The sequence below is a fragment of the Bombina bombina genome, chromosome 8 (genome assembly GCF_027579735.1).
Source record: "Bombina bombina isolate aBomBom1 chromosome 8, aBomBom1.pri, whole genome shotgun sequence".
Taxonomy (NCBI): domain Eukaryota; kingdom Metazoa; phylum Chordata; class Amphibia; order Anura; family Bombinatoridae; genus Bombina; species Bombina bombina.
The window spans coordinates 117771977-117798348 of record NC_069506.1 but is presented as its reverse complement, the minus strand read 5'-3'; the positions used below and the strand labels follow the sequence as shown (position 1 = coordinate 117798348).

General features: G+C 35.3%; 1 protein-coding gene across 1 annotated transcript in view; it reads left to right on the top strand.

Annotated features, from left to right (window-relative positions):
• Positions 1-4528: 4528 nt before the first annotated feature.
• TMEM240 (transmembrane protein 240) overlaps positions 4529-26372 on the top strand; it is a 171864-nt gene continuing 150020 nt past the window's right edge. Inside the window, exons 1-2 of the mRNA XM_053689896.1 lie at positions 4529-4674; positions 4913-5019. Of these exons, the coding sequence (XP_053545871.1) occupies positions 4618-4674; positions 4913-5019 (164 nt within the window). The 5' untranslated portion in view covers positions 4529-4617. The remainder of the gene's footprint in view (positions 4675-4912; positions 5020-26372) is intronic.

Sequence of the window (26372 nt, the reverse complement as noted above, 5' to 3'; positions counted from 1 at the left end):
ACTTGTAAGAGACAGGACAAAATTTACAAACACATACAGGAGGGATTGAGGGCCCTATTCCCGTGGGAACTTACAATCTAGAAGGGTAGGAGGTTGAGAAACAGGAGGTGAGGACTGCAGGATAGAGAAAGATGTTAATACAGAGTTAGAAGAGGGAAATGTTAGGTAAGTGAAATTAATTTAATATTGAGTTGGGTGGTAGGCTTCCCTGAACCGAAAAGTCTTCAGGGAACATTTAAAGGAAGACAGATTAGGGCAAAGCCTGACAGCATGAGGGAGAGTGTTCCAGAGGGTATGTGCTGCACAACAGAAGTCCTGCAGTTTAGCATGAGAGGAGGTGATAGTCGCGGATGCAAGGAGCAGGTCATTGTTGGATCTTAGTGGGCGGGCTGGAGTATAATTGTGTATTAGAGAGGATAGGTAGAAGGGAGCAGCGTAGGGGAGAGCTTTGTATGTAAGGGTGAGAATTTTGAATTGAATTCTGCTGTGACTGGGGAGCCAATGAAGGGATTTGCAGAGAGGTGCAGCAGATACAGGGCGACGGGAAAGGTGGATCAGCCTGGCAGAGGCATTTAGGATGGATTGAAGGGGGGAGAGGCGGGTTATTTCAGAGGTTATGTTTTCTTGTAAAAGCTCTTAAAACTTTATGTTCCTTGTATTGCTTGCATTAAACCTAAAACATTCATTAAACTTCATTTACACTTTGTTTAAAACTTTGGGATCAATCACAATCTTTCAAGAATTTTATCCGATATGTGGAGCACGTTTCACGTCACCATAATCCAAAATTATTTGGCTGTTAAAAGACCACACTCCAAAACTTCATTAAAATGTGTTTCCGTTGTTAAGTAGTTGTTGCTTGCAATAGAGTTAAAAAGTTAATCAAACTCCTTATATACTTTGTTTAAAACTTTGGGGTCCATCACAATCTTTCTGATATTGGCTCCTAATAACAAGGTTATGGTTTCTGCTGATATGGGAAACATGTTTTTCTAGTGACCCTAATCCCAAATAGATTTGACTGCTTAAAACCTTCAGCTGTAAAGTTTTCACTAGAAAACTTCCCGAAAACATATTTTCGGGTAAGTATTTCTTATCAGGATCAAATTTTAAATAATCCCTTTGTACAGTATGTAAGTGACACCATAATCATGTGGGAGATTAATTTATTGTAATCCAAATCCATCCTGACAACTGGTAAACAATCTGAAAGCCATTTGTATATGGCCATGATGGGTGTACTGGCCATATTTTTTCAATGATTATATTGACCAGAGGTCAAGTCCTACAAAAAAAGTGTGGGAACTCACCAAGACTTCCACCCCTCACAATTAATATTGTTTTATACATACACACTTACATATACACACACACTTTATTTATTTGTATATAATCTATACACTTTGGTTAATGAAAGCTAATTAAAACCAATGAAGGGTTGAATGGTTGCCTTTGGGCCTGGAACTCTTCCTCTGTCACAGAGTCTAACCCACTTAAGGTGCAATAGTCCTATTTATGCTGAGAGGAGCTAAATAACACCAGAGCAAGCCACACAGAAATGTAAGTACCATGTGTTCCACACAGTGCGGGGTGATCACACAGCAGGCCCGCTGAAAGGCTTGCATTCAGTGCATTGTAGGAATTGTTACTGCTCATTACTAGAGGATTGATGATAATTCTTAGTAACCATCATTTGCGTCCTCTCTGCCCGGGAAATAGTTTTTTTCTTTGTTACAAGGTATAGGGCAAGGTCTCTCTTTTGACTTTGAAGCTGGCTCTGGCAGAACTGAAAAGGGGACCATCAAACATGCAGCATTTGCAGGATTCAGTAATGGTCACATAAATGTATGCACACTCATTTAGTGATTATGGAGCATGATTTGACTCAGGCACTCCACTTTATTCCCTTTTTTTCCCTGTTCGTTGCCTCTGATTCTGTTGTTTCTGCTTATAAAGTAACTCCTGACTACATTTCTGATTGTGCCTCAGGCTACTGTTGCTACTATTCCTATATATGACCTTGGCCTGGCATCTATGGTTTTGTCGGTTCCTTGTCTACTATTATTGGTGATAAAAGTAGTAAATGAGTACAGCACCTGTTGGTTCCTTAAAGCAGGTTTTAGTTCTGTATGATGCCCGTGGAGAAAGGGTTACTGCCACCCTTACAGCAACATAGACAAATGGAATCCACAGCACCAATTAGGTAAAAGAAAATACCTTTATTTTCACATTACATGCGACGTTTCGGCCTTCACAGCCTTAATCATGCATACATGATACATGTATGCATGATTAAGGCTGTGAAGGCCGAAACGTCGCATGTAATGTGAAAATAAAGGTATTTTCTTTTACCTAATTGGTGCTGTGGATTCCATTTGTCTATTATTGGTGATAAAGTATCTCAGCCCTGTGTTGGCTCCTAACGTTTCTTCTATTTATCCACCAGCTTTTGCTGTTTTTGACTTGGTTCCTGACTTGGCACTTAACTAATCTTTTTGCCCCATGCCTATATTTACTCATGGTAAACCTATGCTCTGTCATTTCTTTGTAGTCTAAGCAAGGGTGTTCCCTGTTCTGCCCTTTTGGTTCCAGACCTTCAAAGAAGTGCTTAATAAAATGTGGCATTCTGAGCTGTAAACCACCTTTATAAAGAATAAATAACAGGACAAATGGACTTGTGTACCTCAAGGGCATCTGCTATTGACTATTTACATCATAGCTTTCATCTGGCTTCTATATTTCTATTCAAAAGGCATATTTTTTACTTACTGGAATGTTTCCTTATCAAACCTAGTGAGGGCAGAAGTTCCTTCTCAGTATATCCTTACTTTCAAGGCTGCCTTTTCTGGGTCTAATGGGATTGACACACATTCTTTAGAACAACCTATTTTACTGGTCTGTCAACAAAATCTCTTGTTTACAGCATTGATTACTATCATATCCTTCAGTCCTTGTGTGGTTTCTACAGCCATTACTGTGAGTTTCCACCCTCTGAATACCCCTGTCTTGGATATGGATTCTGGTTATATGGTTATATTGCCACTAGGACCCAGACTCTACCTTGATATATTTTCCTACCTTAATCTTGATTCTGGCAGTATGATTTGTTTCTCCATAGAAGTATTTTTTTTTTTCCTATCAGGACTACTGATATGACTGAGCATCTCTAAAACCAAGATTAAAGTTAGCATCTACATTTTGGTGGGGGTCTATTAAATATGCTTATGTGAAGTAGTGGTGCTGAAAATTGGGTCTTTAGGGTAGAGACATGTTCTTTGTAAGAAAAAAAATGTCTTATTAACTGTGTCACATGTGCAACTAGGTGCTTGTAAGGTGTCTAGTTCTTGGTTATGGCTCATGTTAAAGTGGGTCCCTTGAGTAGGGTGGAGAAATCTGGGTAGGTTGTGCTTTTAGTTGAGGTTCCCATGCTTGTTTCTCAGGCAGGGGCAGTCATGGTGTAGCCTTTAATTGAGGGTCCAATCATGATATGGTATTTTGGATCAGAAAGGTAATTGCATTGAGGGACAAGTGGATTAAAATTTAACTGCAGTTGGGATGTGTAGTAGAGTTTGGATTAATTGCAGCTGATGAACATTTTAAAGGATTAATTTGAAGTGGATTGTTAGTTTAAGGGTGCCTTGGCTAAGTTGGCATTTTAAGTGTCAAATAGTCTGGTAATACTGGCAATTTAAAGGTTATGGTGGTTTATATAGGGGTAACGCATGGTAGGTTTAGCTTTTGAGTTTTGCTTTCTAGAAAGGGTTATCCAGATGCACTGTATTCAGTACTTAAAAAGAATGGCTGATGCTATTAGCATATTTTAGTAAGTGGAAGCCCAGCGGAAGGCTGCATGGTGCAGAATACAAATGCAGGCTGCAATGTCACTGCGAGGGAACAGGGCGTGCAGGCAGCTCAGCATCACGTTTATCTCTAGAGGGGATACCTTGCTTTTGCTTCCGCTGTGCTGTCTGGGTCTATATACCCTACATATGCCTTTCTGATTTTTTTTTTATTTTTTTTTTTATTTTTTTGGTTGGGGGAGAGGCGATTAGGAAGCGATCAGTCGTCATGACGCATGGGAGAGATACCCTAGTGATTAACAACCTCTGCTTTGCTGCTATATAGATAACAACCTCGAGGATCTTTGAATTATTGATTGGCTTTTTTTTGCCTGTGCTGGATCAATTATCAGTTGATGCAGTCAAGGGGTGTTTGTAAGGATGACAGTGTGGCACTCCTAAAATAAGAGAGGCAGAGGGGAGGGTTATACTTGTCACATTATTTTATAAGGGGGATGAAGAAGTGCGATCAAGGCTGAGGAGACTCCCCCACCCCGCCCCCCAAGACAAGAAAAAAAATCAAGTAAGGGAGAAAAGGGGTCTCTGTAAAACCTTGGAGAGGGGAAAGGATAAGGCAGTTTCCCTATACACATATGTATAAAATATATATGTAACGGGATCTTTTGATCCTGCTCCACCATCAAGGATTGCAGCTTTTTTGGGGGGGAGGGAGCGGGGAGATGACCAATTCTGACCTTTGCGGAGAAGAGGGAGAAAATAGAAGAAGAGAGACTGCTTTTTTGGGGGAAATAGACACAACCTTGTCAGTTTCATATACATGCACATGAGCGCAAACACCATGATATTTATGGTGCTGGGGGCGTCCATTGTTATGGTAAGAGATCATCTCACTTTTCTGGCATGTTCTTTTTTTTTATTATTATTTGTAGCAATCTCAAATTGCCTGTGTGTGTCAGTATTTGTATGTCACTGTGTGTGTGCATTGTGTGTCCCTTACAAAGAAATAGCAGCATTTTTGAAGACTGCTCAAGTCTTTTAGCAAGCAAACTAGAGTCAATGTTTTATTCCATCATCTAGAGTTGACCAGATGCCTTGGTTATGGGCTCTTACAGGCAATAGCTTGCTTGATGGACATGAATGCTCTTTTGGACCGATTTCACAATTATATCTTACCGCATTTAAGAGGGGAAGACCGCGTTTGTCATTGCAACTGTGGAAGGTGAGTACACTATTCTTTTTTTTATTTGCATCTGAAATGCTCAGGTTGATTGTGTGAATCACATATCAATGGCAATGCGAAGCAATTCAGCACCAAGGACAGCTCCCACTCCCCTACACTGCTGTGTTTTGTATTCTGTTGGTATAATTTGATTCCAAGTATATCCTCCCACTTGCATGAACAAAAACCCATTGCATTGCAGATTTTGTTCTTAAACTGAGAAATAACTTTCATTAAATGGATTTAAAAAGACATCATTGGAAAAAAAAGGCCTTTGTTGGCAGCGAACGAGTTAAACTTGATGCGTCTTTTTCACATTTACATTATTTGCAATGTGGCTCACCATGGGATTCATATTAAACAAAAATAAAACATCACGTTTTGTAATAAGGCTGAGGCTTGGACACCAAACATTAATATTAGCAGTCTTACAAGCTTGCAGTCTAGCCTGTATTTATTGTAAATTTTGGTTTATTGTGAATAAGAAATATGAATAATAAATTTGAGTATTATTGTTAGTTAAGAACAATTAATCAAAGTGGTTGTTTTATTTTATTTAATGTTAACCCTGTTGTGAGAGAGGCCTGCTTCAGTTGTGCCCACTGGGATTGTAGTTTTCATATTTTGTGAGTTACACAACTCCATCAACTCATTTTTATTTTCAAAACTGAAATTGCATGAATTTTGTAACAGTGGCTGAAGTGTAATATTGATGAAAACAAGACATTAACACCAAATGTTACATTTTATACACAGTATATCTTTTTTTATCATCATGTGGTCTTTTTTATATACATTTTGCTTTAAATACTATATTTATTAATAAATATTTCCAATATTGTCTCACCAATGTTTGTGGTTTAAAACATTTTTTTTTACCTCAGCTGACTTAAAACTGTTTTATATGTTCACTAATTATGCTTGAATTATAAATATAATAGACCTTCTAGTTTTCATTTAATAGGTGGATGGAAGTATATTTTATTCTGCTTAAAATATAGCAAATATAGCTAAAAAAAATGCAGTAGTATAATGCTGTGTGTTGTTGAAGGTATTAAGCTGTGTGTTGTTGAAGGTATTAAGGTGAATATGTAGGTTGCATTCAAGGAACAAAATCAGCAATGAATTATAGGCCAGTTTATCCTAAACTAAAAGCTAAAATTGTTCTAGATGTGTATAAAAAAAGAAAATAATGACAAAACAAAAAAAAAAACACACATTAATCAATGCTGTATTGCAATAGGGGAATTTGTTGGTCATTTTTTCTCATCAGCCCAGTTTCCTCTGTCGAAGAATAGTTGAGCCATCCCTACCATTTTATTCAGCTTCTGGCAACTTTAATGCAGTCATTGCTGGGAAATCCTGCACTATTTGTAGTTTGTGCTGTATCCTGCACTGTTCTGTGACATTTTCTGCTGTTAAATTAGAGTTTTAATGAACTTGAAGTCGATATTATGATTGATTAAGGCACACAATAAATATTTTTTTTTCTAATTTATATATTTTGTAGATTTAGGGTTTCTTTTTTGGATCAGCTGCTTTTATTTACGTTATGTAGGGAATTGTAGTTACAAGCAGTAAAGTTATTGTTAGTGACGGTTAATAATGATATAATATTTTGCATTGCCATGAAATGAGAGAGCTAAATAATTCAGTTACATTGCTTTAAGGGGGTGTGGTCAACTGCATATGTGTTATCCTAATTCACCACGAAAAAAACCTTTATCTACATGTTGCTAAACTTATTTGTTCCAGGAAAAGCCTATACTAAACAAAATGTCCTTTTATTTCCAATTTATAGTACAGTGACATTTTAGTAACCAATCAGAAAGTAGCAGACACCCTGTTCAAACCTATAGTTCAAACTCCCCTTTTTCTCTGCTCCCTTTCAATTCTGAAACTGCAGGAAAGTACTCTAAACTTTGCCAGGAAGAATAGATCACTCTAATTATGACAGACAGCTCAACACTCTAATATAGTGTTAGAAATGGAATAGTAATTGACAAAACTGAGGCTTTTTATTGCAGTTTTATAAAAGGTATAGACAGAAGAATTTTCTACAAACTGGCAACCAATTTGAAAAAAGTGATGGTACTTTAATTTTATATAGTACCAATAATATTATTCCCATTCTATGTATTTGAACAGTGCTTCCCAAACTATGTTTTATTTATCCCATGTGTGCTGATAAATTTTTTTAAAAAAAGACACAAGGTTTTTGACTGTAATAATGTACCAGACAGCAGCAACTGTAATTATGGGTTGCAGTTTTATAGTGTAGAAGGATTGTGAGTTTTTTTTTAAATCTGTTGTACATTGCTGTGAAGGTGGCAGTTTAGGGTCATGACAAGGGGTTAGCAGGTTCCAAATGGAATCAGTTTTGCATTAAAAATCATATTTTGGGCCTCATAGTCTGTCAATATTTCTGAAGCCCAAAAAAGGTTTCTGAGACTGAATTTGTTTGAAAAACTATTTTTTCTTTGATGATTCAGATAGAGCATGCAATTTTAGGCGACTTTCTAATTTACTCCTATTAGCAATTTTTATTTGTTCTCTTGGTATCTTTATTTGAAAAAGCAGGAATGTAATCATAGAAGCCGGCCCATATTTGGTTCAGAACCTGGGTTGCACTTGCTTATTGGTGGCTAAATGTAGTCACCAAGTGCTATCCAGTGTACTGAACCAAAAATTGGGTTTTTTCAAATAAAGATACCAAGGGGGCAAATAAAAATTTATAAAAGGAGTAAATTAAAAAGTTGCTTAAAATTGCATGCTCTTTCCGAACCATGAAATAAAAAAATTGGGTTTAGTACCCCTTTAAGGAAACAGAAACATTTGTTTAGTACAAGTATGTTTTTAAAATTATTAACAAACACTCTTAAAGAATTCTAAAGACTCTTTGTGTAATTGACCTCCATGGACATAAGAATGTAATTGTCAGAAGTTAGAAGTAATTTTTATCTAACTGTCCTAGAATCACCCTGATAATAGGGAATCCAGCCAATAAATGTGTAACTATAAGCCTTAAGGTGCAAAGTGAGTGTAGAATTAGTGAAGCAAGATATAATGAAGTTGGCTTTCCATCAGCTTTATCTGGATCACACCAACATCTGCAGGGAAAAAGATCATTTTTATAATGCAGTTGCAATGTAGGACACTTAAAAAAATAGTCTTTTAACTATGAGAGAGGTTTGGAACACACACCACAGCAATATGGAGCACAGGAGATAATTGCTGGCTTGGAACATCTGCTACAAGGCAATTGGAATATAATTTTATTGAAAGCACTCATCCTTTTACCTTAATACACACTTGACTTGTAATTATTTTCTAATTTTATACTTTTGTATTCCAACAGGAGTATTGCTTATAAACATGCCAAATTACTAACTTATTGAAAAGAAACCTTGTGAACTTGATGCTAGTTCATTGTTCAACCACCACTGCTTAGCAACCTGTTTGGAATCTAGGGGATACATTTCCTTATTACTTTAAAGGGACACTGAACCCAATTTTTGTTCTTTCATGATTCAGATAGAGCATGCAATTTTAATCAACTTTCTAATTTACTTCTATTATCAATTTTTATTTGTTCTCTTTCTATCTTTATTTTAAAAGCAGCCCATTTTAGGTTCAGAACCTTGGATAGCGCTTGCTCATTGGAGGCTTACATTTAGCCACCAATAAGCAAGCATAACACAGGTTCTCAAGCAAAAATGGGCCGGCTCCTATGCATCACATTCCTCCTTTTTAAATAAAGATAGCAAGAGAACAAAGAAAACTTGGTAATAGGAGTAAATTAGAAAGTTGCTTAAAATTGCATGCTCTATCTGTATCATGAAAGAAAAAATTTGGGTTCAGTGTCCCTTTAACTTTAAGAAAATGATTTCCCTGTTTCCAACTTTTAACATTATTGCCACATTTAATTTCTGTAAATTGGGACAAACAGGTTTGCAGCAGCATAATGTGCCCGAATATTTTTTTCAGTTTATAAAATTACTAAATAGACATCAAAACTATTTTATTAGGTCATATTTAATATTATTACATTATTAAACATAATTACATTTTTTTTTTTATTTATACTCTTTAAAGGAATAGTCTATTCAAAATGAAATGTTCATGATTCAGAAAGAGCATGCAATTCAAAGCAACTTTGTAATTTACTCCTATTATCAATTTTTCTTTGTTCTCTTAGTATCTTTATTTGAATGTAAGCTTAAAAGCCGGCCCATTTTTGGTTCGGATCCTGGGTAGCGCTTGCTAATTGAACACCAATCAGAAAGCGCTACCCAGGTCCTGAACCAAAAATGGGCCGGCTCCTATGCTTACATTCTTGCTTTTTCAAATAAAGATACCAAGTGAACGAACTAGACTAGACTATTCCTTTAGCTATTACAGATCATTGTACAAAGGTATAATGTACATCTAAATATAATTTAACAATGTAGAATATTTAGATGTTGTGCCATACCTTATTGCCACATGATTTCTAAATTTTAATCTCTGACTTTCAGTGGACAGTGACAATTACAGTAATAGAAGAAAAAATAGCTTGTGGGCCATAAGAATTGCTTATTTAAGATTAGCTTTCAATTTCAAAAGTACACAGAATTGATTTATTTATAAAATATTTTACCAGGAAGGATACATTGAGATTTCTTTCATTTTCAAGTATGTCCTGGGTCCACAAAACATTGCATTGATACAATAGGGTACAATAATACAAAAACAATATTAATACATAACATATGCAGAATTTACCATAGAACAGGTAGGAAATAAAAAATCAACCATGACAGATGCATTCTGTTTTGAGATATACAGAGAGGGATCTCTTAAAGGATTTTAGGCTTGGGGAAGGTTTTAAAGTGTGCGGGAGGTCATTCCATAATTGTGGTGCTCTGTAGGAAAAGGAGGATCGAGCTGCTTTCTTTTTGTATGGAGGCAAGCTAAATAATGTGCTGGTACTGGATCGGAGGTTATGGGAGGTGGGAATAGCTGGGGAGAGCATTCTGCTCAGGTAGGGTGGGAGCTTCCCAGAAAGGCTCTTAAACACAAGGCTGGAAAGATGGAGGGTGCGTCTGGATTCCAGCGACAGCCAGTTTAGCTCTTTTAGCATGTCACAATGGTGGGTCCTGTAGTTACATTGTAGCACAAAGCGGCAGAACGAGTTATACAGTGTATTAAGTTTATTAAGGTCAGTTTGCGGTGCATAGAGTTAGTACATTAGTCATATCAGTATCTCTTAGTTTGTTTAGACTATCTTTAGTCACAGATATAATTAAAATTCAACGTAGTCAAAATTATTTGAAATGATTCATTTTCATAAGTGCTATCAATTATTATTTAAGTAAAACAAACTGCATTCAAAGTCCTTTATTTAATAACATCTGGGCAGACAATGTTCCCAGGCTGGGAACATGTCCACCTGCATTCACAGGGAACCTCTGCTGCCAAAAAGTAAGATTGCACAATAAATCTCTGTACAACCAATTGTTCAAGAACAGGGCTTTGCCAATCAACTGGAAGCATCATGGTTGTTTTAAAGGGACACTGAACCCAAACTTTTTCTTTTGTGGTTCAGATAGAGCATGCAATTTAAATTACCTTTCTAATTTACTCCTAGTAGCAAATGTTCTTCATTCTCTTGGTATCTTTATTTGAAGAGCAAGAATGTAAGTTTAGTTGCCGGCCCATTTTGGTGAACAGCCTGGGTTGTTCTTGCTGATTGGTGGATACATTCATCCACCAATAAACAAGTGCTGTCCAAGGTTCTGGACATTCTTTTTCAAATAAAGATTTAAAGATAAAGAGAACGAAGAAAAATTGATAATAGGAGTAAATAAGAAAGTTGCTTAAAATTGCATGCTCTATCTGAGCCACGAAAGAAAAAAAATTGGGTTCAGTGTCCCTTTAAGTCCACAGCTTCTGAGGCTGTAGAGAGTCTAGGAAGCAGCAGTCTTTTGACTGTTGCTTCTTCAAGGGACAGTCTAGACCCAATATGTATTCTTTATTACTTATTGTTACATACCAGACAAACATCTTGTAATAGGTACCAAATCTATAAGCTTGTAAGAAGTACATGAAACTTTTAAATAATCATTGTTTGTTAGCAGCTGGGACTTCTCTGGTATGTAACAATAAGTAATCAAAATCATGTATTGGGCCTAGACCACTGGTTTTCAAACCTGTCCACAGGCCTCCCCAACAGACCAGGTTTTCAGGATCACCTTGGATGAGAGCAGGTAAAATAATGATGGTTACTAATCAGCTGATTATTTCACCTGTGCTCAACAGGTTTGAAAACCAGTGGACTAGACTGTCCCTTTAAATTACAGGCTTCACAAGCTGCAGATACAGATATATAAATGGAGCCCAATATTTGCAGTTGCCATAAATACTGAATGAATTATTTGTAATGTTTTATTTCTGCACTAGTCTCAAATCTTTTGTTTCCATGAAGGTCTCTAAAAATCTTGAAATATGACAAATTTGCAATAACCTCAAGCTTATAGCTGTAATTTGTTTTCATGTTTTAAAATGGACAGTATACTGTAATTGTTCCCATTTGAATTTGTCCCCTAATGATCCATTTTACCTCTTGAAGTGTTATAAAGTATTTGCAAACAGCTCCTTTATCTTTATTTTGTCATTTGAAATATCCACTGTTGCCTGTTGAAACCATTGTTTTTTTTTATAAAATGTATGTAAACAGTAGATAGCAGCATAAATTAACCTTCCAAAGGAGATATTGTTTTTTAATCTGAAATAACATTTCAGTACATAACTATCAGTATTTGTGTATATAGAGATATATATCATAAATTATGGTTTTAGTGAGCAAAACTAACTATTTCAAATATAAAAAATAAACATTAACAATACATTTAATACCCTGCAGCAGGTATAACAAGTTATTTGAAAGGGATTAAGAGAAAACATATTGTACAGTACAGTGTCATTCAATTTGTGGCTCTTTATTAAAGGGACACTGAACCCAATTTTTTTCTTTCATGATTCAGATAGAGCATGCAATTTTAAGCAACTTTCTAATTTACTCCTATTATCAATTTTTTTTCATTTTCTCGCTATCTTTATTTTAAAAAGAAGGCATCTGAGCTAAGGAGCCAGCAAATTTTTGGTTCAGACCATGGACAGCGCTTGGTTATTGGTGCTGTCCAATCAGCAAGGACAACTTAGGTTTTTCACCAAAAATGGGCCGGCATCTAAACTTACATTCTTCCTTTTCAAATAAACATACCAAGAGAATGAAGAAAAATTGATAATAGGAGTAAATTAGAAAGTTGCTTAAAATTGCATGCTCTATCTGAATCAAAAAAAAGAAAAAATTTGGGTTCAGTGTCCCTTTAATTGGAGTAACTGAAATTGAATTAAAAAATACCCAATCTGCTATACAATGGTTTTGTATACAAAATTCAAAGGTTTTGGAATCTAAGCCAAGATTTTGCAAACCTCAGTCTGTTTCTGCAAGGTGTAACTGGTTAAACCTATTATTATAGGACAACCATTAAAGGGACACAAACCAATATTTTTTTCTTTCATGATTCAGATAGAGTATGACATTTTAAGCAACTTTCTAATTTACTCCTTTCATCAATTTTCTTTGTTCTATTGCTATCTTTATTATAAAAGCAGGAATGTAAATCTTAGCAGCCAGCCCATTTTAGGTTCAGCACCATGGATAGCGCTTGCTTATTGGAAGCTTACATTTACCCACCAATAAGCAAGCATAACCCAGGTTCTCAACCAAAAATGGGCTGGCTCTTATACATCACATTCTTGCTTTTTAAATAAAGATAGCAAGAGAACAAAGAAAAAATATAATAGGAGTAAATTAGAAAGTTGCTTAAAATTGCATCATTCATAATTGAATCATGAAAGAAAAAATTGGGGTTTAGGGTCCCTTTAAGCAGTTACTCAGTAAGTTTTATGGACACTAGAAACATGTTTGCAATTAAATATTAGTGCATATACATACCATATACCAGTGGTGGCATTGCACATGTGAGGCAAGAGACAGCCAATGACTGAAATATCTCAGTCTGACACAGGGAAATCACTTCCTGGTTTGTTTGAGAAACATGGTGCTTGGCTTAGATTCTTGTGAAACAACTTTTAAGTTAGTTTTATGGACTTGAAGTTGATTGTACATTGTTAGAAGGAAAGAAAGCCAATTAAGGGCCAGATTACAAGTGGTGCGCTAACAGTTACGGGCAAGAGCTATCAGGTTTATCACGGCTATTTGTGCGCGTCGGATGTAATGTAGCGTTGGATTACAAGTTGAAAGTAAACACGATCACCTGAGGGCAATTTAATTTAACGTGTGCTGGGATATCACAACTTCAGAGCTCTGGTTATATGTTACGCTTGAATAAAAAGACAAAACACATCAAAATACATTCAAAAGTACAGTTACTCTTATAATAATACTGTCTAATAAAAATTATTGTAAAACATATTGCAAGTTATAAAGGCTCATGATAAGGTCTCAGGTGTTAGGAAAAAAGACAGGCAAAGTGCTTTAACATAGAGATACACACAGTACATATACATGTCTAAATATGTATATGTATGCATATACAGACATCCCAACTCTCCCTGAAGTTCAGGGAGTCTCCCTGATTGTAATAGCGGCTCCCTGATGCCAGCAAATGGAATGCAATCTCCCTGAAACTCCAAGTACCATGATCCAATGTGGCCCAAATCCGGAAAAAGTGTTTCTTTAAGGAATGCCATTAGTTGCTGGGACGTTATAGAACCCTCAAAGCATGCACCAGTAACCAAAAAGCCCCCACTGATTTGAATAAAATAAAAACACAAATACTACCTTATTTAATGCACGTAATTAAACTTTGTATTCTAAAATATTTAAGCATTCAACAAGCGTACGATCACTGGAAATTAGGTTTGTTGTATATGGTTGTGCAATAAAGCTACTTTTTTTTTTTAACCCCTTAATGACTCATGTCGTACAGAGTACGTCTTACACAAACTGGTCTTTAAAGACCAGCGACGTACCCTGTACGACGTAGGTGTTTAAAGCGTCTGGAAGCGATCCTGATCGCTTCCAGACACTTTTAAGGTATTGCTGTGATGCCTCGATATTGAGGCATCATAGCAATACCTTTTCTGGCACACCGATGCAGAGAGGGCCACTCTGTGGCCCTCTCTGCATCGGCCAGCGATGGTGTAGATCGTTGGTGGGTAGGTGGCCCATCGCTGGGAATCTTCTGCCGGATTAGTCCCCGGTGCGTGCGGGAGCGCACACGGGGGCGGGGATCTAAACCGTCCGGTTGTGGTGGGAGCGGGTGGTAATGTGGTGGGAGCGGGTGATGGGGGTTACATTTTTATTTATAAAAGGGATCTGGGAGAGGGGGAGAGGTGTATTAAGGGGGGGGGGGGCAGCTACTAGGGTTGCCACCTGTCCATTAAACTACAGAACATTTATAAGTTACACATGCTGCAGGGTGTGCAGGGAGGAATATGAATAGTGTTGTCAAGAAACACAATACATGATCCTCCCTACACACCCTGCAGCATGTGTAACTCATACGTGTCCAGGAAAACATGGCTGAGGTGGCAACCCTACCAGCTACACTACAGAAAAATAAAAAAAATATATATAAAAAATGCACAAAAGTTTGAAAAGTCGGTACTGGCAGACAGCTGCCAGTACCCAAAATGGCACCAAATAGTGAGGGGGGGGGGGAGATTAGAGAGCTGTTTGGGGGCGCTCAGGGAGGTTGGGTGCTAAGGGAGGATCCTACACAGCAGCTTATGTAAATGTGCTAAAAAAAAATAAAAAATTAAAAGATAGCTTTTAGTTTAGTACTGGCAGACTTTCTGCCAGTACTTAAGATGGTGGGGACAATTGTGGGGTGGGGGAGGGAAGAGCTGTTTGGGAGGGATCAGGGGGTGTGATGTGTCAGGTGGAAGGCTGATTTCTACACTAAAGCTAAAGTTAACCCTGCAAGCTCCCTACAAGCTACCTAATTAACCCCTTCACTGCTAGCCGAATACACATGTGATGCGCAGCGGCATTTAGCGGCCTTGTAATTACCAAAAAGCAACTCCAAAGCCATATATGTCTGCTATTTCTGAACAAAGGGGATCCCACAGAAGCATTTACAACCATGTGTGCCATAATTGCACAAGCTGTTTTTAAATAATTTCAGCGAGAAACCTAAAATTGTTAAAAATTGTACGATATTTTAATTTGATCGCATTTGGCGTTGAAATGGTGGCATGAAATATACCAAGATGGGCCTAGATCAATACTTGGAGTTGTCTGCTACACTACACTAAAGCTAAAATTAACCCTAGAAGCTCCCTACATGCTCCTAATTAACCCCTTCACTGCTGGGCATAATACACGTGTGGTGCGCAGTGGCATTTAGCGGCCTTCTAATTATCAAAATGCAACGCCAAAACCATATATGTCTGCTATTTCTGAACAAAGGGGATCCCAGAGAAGCATTTACAACCATTTATGCCATAATTGCACAAGTTGTTTGCAAATAATTTCAGTGACAAACCTAAAGTTTGTGAAAAAATTTGTGAAAAAGTGAACAATTTTTTTAATTTGATCGCATTTGGCGGTGAAATGGTGGCATGAAATATACCAAAAAGTCAAGGAATATTCAGGAATTCCCGAAAGATATCAGTGTTCCAATATAACTAGCGCTAATTTTAAATAAAAAGGGGTTTGGAAATAGCAAAGTGCTACTTGTACTTATTGCCCTATAACTTGCAAAAAAAGCAAATAACATGTAAACATTGGGTATTTCTAAGCTCAGGACAAATTTTAGAAACTATTTAGCATGGGTGTTTTTTGGTGGTTGTAGATGTGCAACAGATTGTGGGGGTCAAAGTTAGAAAAAGTGTGTTTTTTTCAATTTTTTCCTCATATTTTATAAAAAAAATTTATAGTAAATTATGAGGTATGATGAAAATAATGGTATCTTTAGAAAGTCCATTTAATGGCGAGAAAAACGTTATATAATATGTGTGGGTACAGTAAATGAGTAAGAACAAAATTACAGCTAAACACAAACACTGCAGAAATGTAAAAATAGCCTTGGTCCTTAAAGGGACACTGAACCCAAATTTTTTCTTTTGTAATTCAGACAGAGCATGCAATTTTAAGCAACTTTCTAATTTACTCCTATTATCAATTTTTCTTCGTTCTCTTGCTATCATTATTTGAAAAAAAGGCATCTAAGATTTTTTTTGGTTTCAGTACTCTGGACAGCACTTTTTTATTGGTGGATGAATTTATCCACCAATCAGCAAGGACAACCCAGGTTGTTCACCAAAAATGGGCCGGCATCTAAACTTACATTCTTGCATTTCAAATAAACATACCAAGAGAATGAAGAAAAATTGATAATAGGAGTAAATTAGAAAGTTGCTTAAAATTGCATGCTCTATCTGAATCAAAAAATAAAAAAATTTCTTCGTTCTCTTGCTATCTTTATTTGAAAAAGAATGTCCAGAACCTTGGACAGCACTTGTTTATTGGTGGATGAATGTATCCACCAATCAGCAAGAACAACACAGGTTGTTCACCAAAATGGGCCGGCAACTAAACTTACATTCTTGCTCTTCAAATAAAGATACCAAGAGAATGAAGAAAATTTGATAATAGGAGTAAATTAGAAAGTTGCTTAAAATGTCATGCTCAATCTGAATCACGAAAGAAAAAAATTGGGTACAGTGTCCCTTTAAGGGAAAGAAAATTGAAAAATGGCCTTGTCCTTAAGGGGTTAATGTGACTAGTGGAAAGCTACTTTAATGATAAGTCTCTATCTTATTTAGGTTTTCAAGGTGTCCAATATATAACTGGGAGGGGTGGTGGTGGCGCAGTAGCGGGTGGACCCACCTCCCTGAAATGAGTTTTTGCAGGTTGGGATGTCTGCAAATAAATATATATATATATATATATATATATATATATATATATATATATATATATATATATGTGTGTGTGGTGTGTACAGGTGTACAGATGTATTTATGTATTTATATGTGTATTTATGTGTTTACAGACATATATACACATATAAACACATATATATATATATATAGTATTGGAAGAAAGAAAAACGAGGAACTGCAGGCTCTGTTTTCCAAAGTGGTTAGTTTAATGAACAGTTTAGTGAGATACACAGTCACAGTGTGCAGGGCTGGATCTGACGCGTTTCCCGCATGCTCACATGCGCTTCATCAGTATGTATCTATATATATATATATATATATATATAGGCATTGGAGACCTTTGCAGTCAAGTAGATGATAACATGTAAAAAAACAAATGATGTAGGTATTTAATACTGACTTCTTTATACATTTTTAAAATTTTCTTTATTATCAGTGCTGCCCAATGAGGCAGTTTTTGAAGAACGACACTTTGATAGATTGGGTACATTTAAATATATTGGTATAAAGCAGTACATCCAATTTCCAATCCTCAGAATACTTATTCTCAGCACACTAATTCAACTAATTAAGTCAGGGTCACAGAGTTTATATCTCTTACTTATCAATACACTCACCCATTGAACAGGTGATTAAAATAAATGTTGATGATGAATATGAATCAAAATTGAAATTCTAAATAGGCTCACACCATTCAGCAGTGATTCATATTAGAACAATCTCCATATAACATCCTTTCACTTGCTTGGTGGCTACACACATATGCATCTTGTCATTGGCTCTCCCAAAAAGTTCAGTTAGCTCCCAGAAGTGAATAGCTCCTCTGGAACTGCCTTTAACTGTGTGTTTAATATCATTTTAATGCAGAGTCCATATGAATACTTTATATTTTTGGGTGACTAGATATCTACTTAAACAGGCCTTATTAAAACATTGTAAACTATTGCTGTCAATGTAAACATTAATACATTTTTCTTCCATTTTCGTTGAACATGGCATTAGAACTAGCGCAGCGAAGATGGTAAGTCGCGCAGCTATGGGCAGCTAATATAAATATATATGAATATATATAAATTTATGTGTTAATATGTGTATATATACATATTAAAACATAAATATATACTGTATGTATATAATCATATACATATATATTTACAGGGAACACACAGTTCCCATAGATCTCAATGTAAAGACACTTTTCAGTGCCGTTTTTTTCTAAAACCTCACACCCGCCAATTTCAACTCCTTAAAGGGACAGTCTAGGCCAAAATAAACTTTCATGATTCAGATAGAGCATGTAATTTTAAACGATTTTCCAATTTAATTTTATCACCAATTTTGCTTTGTACTCTTGGTATTCTTAGTTGAAAGCTTAATCTAGGAGGTTCATATGCTAATTTCTTAGACCTTGAAGGCCACCTCTTTTCAGAATGCATTTGAACAGTTTTTCACCACTAGAGGGTGTTAGTTCACGTATTTCATATAGATAACACTGTGCTCGTGCACGTGAAGTTATCTGGGAGCAGGCAGTGATTGCCTAAACTGCAAGTCTGTCAAAAGAACTGAAATAAAGGGGCAGTTTGCAGAGGCTTAGATACAAGATAATCACAGAGGTTAAAAGTATATTATTATAACTGTGTTGGTTATGCAAAACTGGGGAATGGGTAATAAAGGGATTATCTATCTTTTAAAACAATAAAAATTCTTGTGTAGACTGTCCCTTTAAAGCTGTCTTCTGCAGTTATTAATAAAAAGTAAAATAAAAAAAAAAGCCATGCTAGATTTTTGTTAAAAGGCACACTACACTAAATTGTGTGGGCAATTGAGGGATATTTTAAAAATTAATCAGGGGTCTGACCTCTGGTTAGTTTTCAGAGCGCTAATTGCTACTGCGAGCTTGCGGTAGCAATAACTAGCCACTTGTAATGGCTGGTTATTTATCGCAAAGTTCACAGTAAAATGATATCGTGGAAGCGAAAGACTCAGGTGCGCTAACTTCAGGACTTTGGGCATCGCAACTGCACTAACTTCATCACCAATAGACTTCTATGGGGCTGCTGAAGAAAAACTATTAGTTATCCCTTGCATGCTAACTCGACGCTGCGCTAAACCAACTGCGCTAAACCCAAAAGGTGTTTTAGGAATAATTAAATTCCTATGTTCTTCACATAGAAGAAAATGTTCTTTTTATTTTTAAATATATATTTTATATATATATATATATATATATATATATATATATATATATATATATATGATTTTTTAAATATATATACACCTACAGTATATATATCTGTATGAATATATATAGATAGATAGATAGATAGATAGATAGATAGATAGATAGATAGATATTGTGTGTGTATGTATATATATATATATATATATATATATATATAATAAATAAAAAGAACATTCTTTTCTATGTGAAGAACTTAGAAATTTAAAGTACACATTCAATATGGCATGTTTCAAGGTATTTATGTGTTTTTATATATATATATATATATATATATATATATATATATATATATATATATATATATATATATATGTAGCTATGTGTGCATGTACATATAAACACAAAAATACACATGTTATGTATACACATATATAAACATGTATACATACACACACACACACACACACACACATATATATATATATATATATATATATATATATATATATATATATATATATATTATTTATTATATACACAGATACATTGGTGCCCTTTCCAGTCAAACACCTTACTATATACCATATCAAACCTTTTAAAATATTTTTAATAATATTAAAATTATATATTTTTTTGGGGATTGATCTGCTGCTTGCTTGAGTACACTAGTACTTTATAATTAATTCCCAATCTTTTTCAATTGTTTTTTTTTTATTGTACATTACTGCGACAAAATTTAAATGTCAGTTTCATGCAGCAACCAGTTTAAAGGTACAAAGGTTCTACATCAACGCAACATTGCACGGTATATATAAAAAAACATAATCTGTTTTTTATCATAAACAATTTGAATTGAAAATCCATTTCTATTTTACATATTTATTCTCAGCTATTACCAACAGCTGTCACCTACATGATTAGTAGACTTATAGGATTACTTGGCAGATGTGGACCCTACAGTATAGTTATAGGCATATTGTTCTTAGGAATTTTAGTAAAATGAGAGGAGGAAAACAATTAATAGCAATTAGTGTTAATTGTTCATTCAGGTATATGACATTCAAGTTAATAGCAATTATTTATTTCAATTTGTTTAATTAAAGGGACATTAAACTCAAAATAAATGCTAGATAGAATGATGCATTCAACGAAAAGGTTAGTCTGAGAATAGCACGCAGATGTATTTTTTAAAGTTTCATTAGTTGTTTAAATATTGACAAAATAAGTGTAAAATTTTAGGGCCCCATGTATTAAAGCTTGAGAAGCTGTCTGCTCGCCTTTGCGGCAACGGATATTTTTGTCAACTAGCCCTATGTTTTATTACGCACGCTGATGAGTCTGTAATGCCCGCCTCTTCATTCGCCCGACCAATCGCATGAGTGAAGGGACTGAGAGCGAGTCTAATGATTTTGTGCAAACCTGCACACAAGGGCTGTGGAGCAGCTCTCGCTGCTTAAAAAGCTATTATTTAGCGGGATAATTTGCAATTATTATATAATATTTATACTAAAATGTATTAAACAACATTATCTCTTTCCCAGTATCAGAGGTATTTACTTTGCCTTATGCAGGGCCGGCTCAAGATATTGTGCTGCCCTTATTCAAGAATGATGTGTGGCCCCCTCCCAGTTATAACATTACTGATTAGCATAGCAACCTAATAGCCTGGCCGTTGACCTTATTAAGCCTACCTACCTGCATGCAACCAATGCTTATGCACAATTGCACAATAAGTGGGAAGGTAGTTAGGGAAGAGATGCACTTCTCCCACATTGACTGGTTCTGTGTCTTTGAGCATGATGAGGTTATGCTGGGAGCCTGCGACATCCCCCATAAAAGTTGAGGAAAGGAGTGATCTGGATCTGACAATGACTGACTCAGTCACTGAAGTGCTGCCTCATGTCAAGTGCTGCCCGGGACCGTTGGACTCACTTGGTCTCATGGCTCAGCCGGCCCTGGCCTCATGAGTGCAATGTGGGGAAAATGGATAAGGGGTCTCATTAATTTTAATTGGCAATAGCTTTTTTTTGCAGAATGTGCCTTGTCTTGGCACTAGTAATGCACTAGTGTTGTAACCCCATATGGAACCAGATTCTAGACAATGATTTCATGCTTTCTGGTGAAATACTACTGGAAGGGCAGTAATTTAAAAGGAATATCACCATACATGGCTTGTAAATATAATTAAAAAAATACGCTTATTTAACCATTGTTTCAAATGACCACTTTTTCATGTTAATTCTACTCCAGTTGCAAAGGATATCACAAAATGAATTTAGAACCATTCCCATAGACAGTAAGGCTGAATCATGTAGGACACTTCTGCTGACAAACTCATCATCCAGAATAGAATGTATCTCAATCCCAAGTTAAACTTTAGTTTCCAAGTTTAGTACAAGAGCAAAAAAGTAGCGCAAGCCTATTCAACTGTGTTTTTAAATATATTTAAGTTGTTTTCCTGTGTAAATAATGTGTGCTCAACATGCTAAACTCTGGATACCAACATTTTAGTTCTATGAGAATGCTGGGAAGTGAAACAACAGTTTAAACGGACATAATACTCATACACTAAATCACTTGAAAGTGATGCAGCCTAACTGTAAAAGGCTGACAACAAAATATCACCTGAACATCTCTATGTAAAAAAGGAAGATATTTTACCTCAGAATTTCTCACAATAGTAAGTGCTCTGTAATCAGTTATTCTTCAGCTACTGTCCAGCTGCCTGTCCAGCTGCAGTTGAAAAAAACAACAGCAAATCAGCAAGAGCAGTGCTTAGATCATGCTCTGCTTTAATGTGATCTCATGAGATTTCACTGAAATAATGCGAGATTTCGTAGTAAACTTCCTTAAACTAAGTAGGGAAATAACATGACTGTGCCTGTAACTGCCAGATGCACGTTCCCTTGCAAGTTCTACAACTAATGTCCTGATTGGCTGCTTAAAGTTCCTTTAAAATGGGATGTAGCTTCTCAGAAGATTTTGAGGTAAGCTATCTTCTTTTTTTCATAGAAATGTTCAGGTGACATTTTATAGTCAGCTTTTTACAGCTATGCGGGGTCAATTTCAAATGCTTCAACATTTGGGTATCATGTCCCTTTAACAATTAGTATTATTCTATCACCACAATATGCAACATCTGACATTTTATTGTTGACATTCAGATATTCAAACCAATAAAAACTACACCTTAGTGGGATTCTCATGTCTCACTGCTGCCATTGTACATAAGGAGATACACTGCCCTGTAAATGGATAAATGAGGCAACTTGGTACAATGACAAATTAATGTATTTCTAATTTTGAAGGAACCTATTAAGATGTATTGGTTGTTAAATCATTAAAAAGTATCATTTTTATGGATATCCTTTTAGTTAAAAGGACCAGTCTGTGTAATAAAGCCAGCTATCCACAAGATATATGATTATTAAAATGGAGGCTTACTACTTTACTTTATGTCTAAAACTGGATCTCTCAGTTACACTATAATTTGGGAGTTGCACATTATGGGAGAGGGGGATAATGACATCTGTTTATTAGATGTGAGACAACTATGCTTTTTTTGTCCTTGCAATCAGACTTTCAGAATAGCTGATCTAGAGTACAGGTGAAATAACCAGCTGATGAGTGAAAACAGGTTAGTAACCATGGTTACTGATCAGCTGATTATTTCACCTGTGCTCTAGGGCAGATATTATAAAAAAAATTTGGCCTGTTGTTGTGCCCTAAAGACAGGAGTTGAAAAATACTGATCTAACAGTAAAAGTTTTAGGGTGATTAGCAGTGAACTCATGGGTCATGTCAGTGTGAAAATGTTTTGATTTTTTCTTGTTATATTTAAAGATGGCACTTTACTTAAAAGAACATAAAAAGTCAATTAACCCTTTCCCTGATAAAGAGAAAAAGTCTTTATATGTATCTACTAGACATACATGGGATATACTGTACAGCTAACAAGATATGCAGGAAACAGCAACAACAAACCGTGTTCTATACAGTGAGGTTTGGAACTTTGCAAGATTTTAAACCTTGGATTCATGACGTCAAAACTGTTAAAATACTGTTTTAGAAGATAAGATAAGTTTATGCGACTTTATTCTTAGGGAAATCAAAATCCCTCATTCTTCTTTATTTTAGATGAAAATATATTGCTATAAAGGAAAACATAAATAAAACATTGATGAACTAAAAATTTATTAAAAATACTTTTAACGTATTAAAAGTTTTCAAACTATCACTAATCAACACATGTCCAGTATACCCATCATTCCCATATACAACACTTATCATAAGCATCGCTCTGTCCAATTGCAAATTACATATGTACTCCACTAACCCATTGGGTATATCAGTGTCAACATCCATTATCAGCAGTTCTGACTGTCGTTCTGGAAAAATGTATATCGAATCTCATGTGAGTTAAAAAAAATGGCCTTTACCATTTTTTCCAACAACAGGTATAAAAAAAGGAAAAATTGGAATTGACCCCATTGTAAGAGCATATTATTGTTGCACACACAATATATAATATACATATAATATAGTAAAGATCCGCACTCACTGGACTTGTGTCAATTATAATATTTATTATAGTGAGGTTTTGGAGCAACAATGCCCCTTCTTCAGACCAACCAAATTAATTGAAAAAACAAACAAGAAATACCTTCATAAGCCCCACCCCCAACGCAAAATTGCGCCAAAAATGGTTGCCATAGTGATAGTGTATATTCAAAAAATCTTCATTGCCATAATTTGCAACATGTGACTTATATAAATATTTAAAAAATGTGACAATAATAAAAGTGACATAAGCAATGTGCTCATATAGCAAAAACATGTCCATAATAAAACACCTAAAATGGATCCTTTAAAAAGATATGCATCATCTAGCTTAAAAACACAGTACTGTGTAGCATATATATATATTATGTAAATATTCTTGTTCATATTGTCAAGATAATAGATTACCACATACAGAACCATACCCCATGAAGGTAGAATTATTATGGTCATTATAGGTTTGCTTACTTGGTTATGTTGTTTGATAATTGCAACTGCATATCTATTCTACCTACGTAGGGTATGGTTCGGACTGTGGTGTTTTTAAATCTATTATCTGACATTATGAACATGAATATAGGTGTTTTATGATGCACATGTTTTTGCTATATGAGCACATTGCTTATTAATGTCACTTTTATTATTGTCACTTTTTATATATATATATATATATATATATATATATATATATATATATATATATATATATGTATAAGTCACATGTTGCACATTATGCCAATGATGATTTTTTCAATATACACCATCACTATGGCAACCATTTTTGGTGCAATTTTGTGTTGGGGTGGGGCTTATGACACATACTGGCATTAATAGCATGTCTACAGACCTAAAACCTATTGAGCATCTGTGGGGCATGCTCAAACGGAAGGTGGGGGGAGCTCAAGGTCTCTGACATCCACCAGCTCCGTGATGTCATCATGGAGGAGTGGAAGAGGACTCCAGTAGCAACCTGTGAAGCTCTGGTGAACTATATGCCCAAGAGGGTTAAGGCAGTGCTGGAAAATAATGGTAGCCACACAAAATATTGACACTTTGGGCCCAATTTGGAAATTTCCACTTAGGGGTGTACTCACTTTGAGTTGCCAATGGTTTAGAAATTAATGACTGTGTGTTGAGTTATTTTGAGGGGACAGCAAATTTACACTGTTATACAGGCTGTTCACTCTCTACTTTACATTGTAGCAAAGTGTCATTTCTTCAGTGTTGTTACATGAAAAGGTATAATAAAATATTTACAAAAATGTGAGGGGTGTAGTTACTTTTGTGAGATAGTGTATATACAGGAGTGGAAAATATCACTATGGTTTACTAGTCAGGGGTTAAAAGCTACTAGCCCAGAGGAAAAAAGTTAGTAGTCCACTCAATGTTAAAGATAGGAAAAAGTCAAATTTCTAAGTCATCCGCTTCAATGTCTATGTCGTACGGGACAACTGGGAATTTATATATAACATTTTTATATCCCTTTAATAAACGTTGAATAATCAGTTTAAACAAAAGTGTCAGCAGTGGGTAAAATTATGCCAACATTATTGTTGTTCAGCACCTGGGTAGTGCTTGCTGATTGGTTTCCCAGGTACTGAACCAAAAATGTGTCGGCTCCTAAGCTTAGATTCCTGTTTTTTCAAATAAAAAGAGCAACAGAGCAAATAAACATTGATAATAGGAGTAAATTAGAAAGTAGCTTAAAATGGCATGTTCTATCTGAATCATGAAAGAAAACAATTTGGGTTTAGTGTCCCTTTAAGCTTCCATTGCCAAGTCATAAGAATATATTGTTTACACTTGTGATGGATAACATTTCTAAAAGTAGTTGATTTGCATGTAATGTAATGATGGCTCCATATTTTGATTTGTAACACTAGACGAAAATGTCTTTCTGCAGTGGCCAAAATATTGTGTTACTCTCTTCAAAATGTAGTAAAATCCCTCTCTACATCTACATTAATAAACACACTGAGCCACTAATTATCATTCAGTACCATCCACTATGAATATTTAGCTCAAAAATAATCCTGTATACAATAAAGTCTAGTAGAATTTACAGTCAGTATTAATCCACTTAAAAAAAATGATAGCTGCACTTTTAACGGGACATTAAACAATAGTTGGGTTTTCTATACATGAAAACATTATGGTAAAGTGGTTTATTCTGAGTTTGAAATAAAAAGTGTACAATAGGGTTGTGGGAAGAAAAGCTCACTGGATGATCAGCAAACTTGCATTTATGGCTTTTTTTCTGCTAAATTAACTCTTATGTTGCCTTATCTAATTGGATCATTCCATCATTATCATATAAGTCCAAATAACTTTTTCCTATCTTTAACCCTTTGAGTCGACTAGTAACTTTTCCCCTTGGACTAGTTACTCTTAACTAGTAAGCTAGAGTGATATTTTGCCACCCCTGTGTGTATATATATATATATATATATATATATATATACACAGTATATTTCTATCTATCTATCCTGTATATCTATCTATCTATCCTGTGTATATATATATATATATATATATACAGTATATATATATATATATATATATATATATATATATATATATATATATATATATTAAGAATTGAATGGAAAAAGATCACAATGTTTGCAAACAAGAATAACACTCTGGTAAG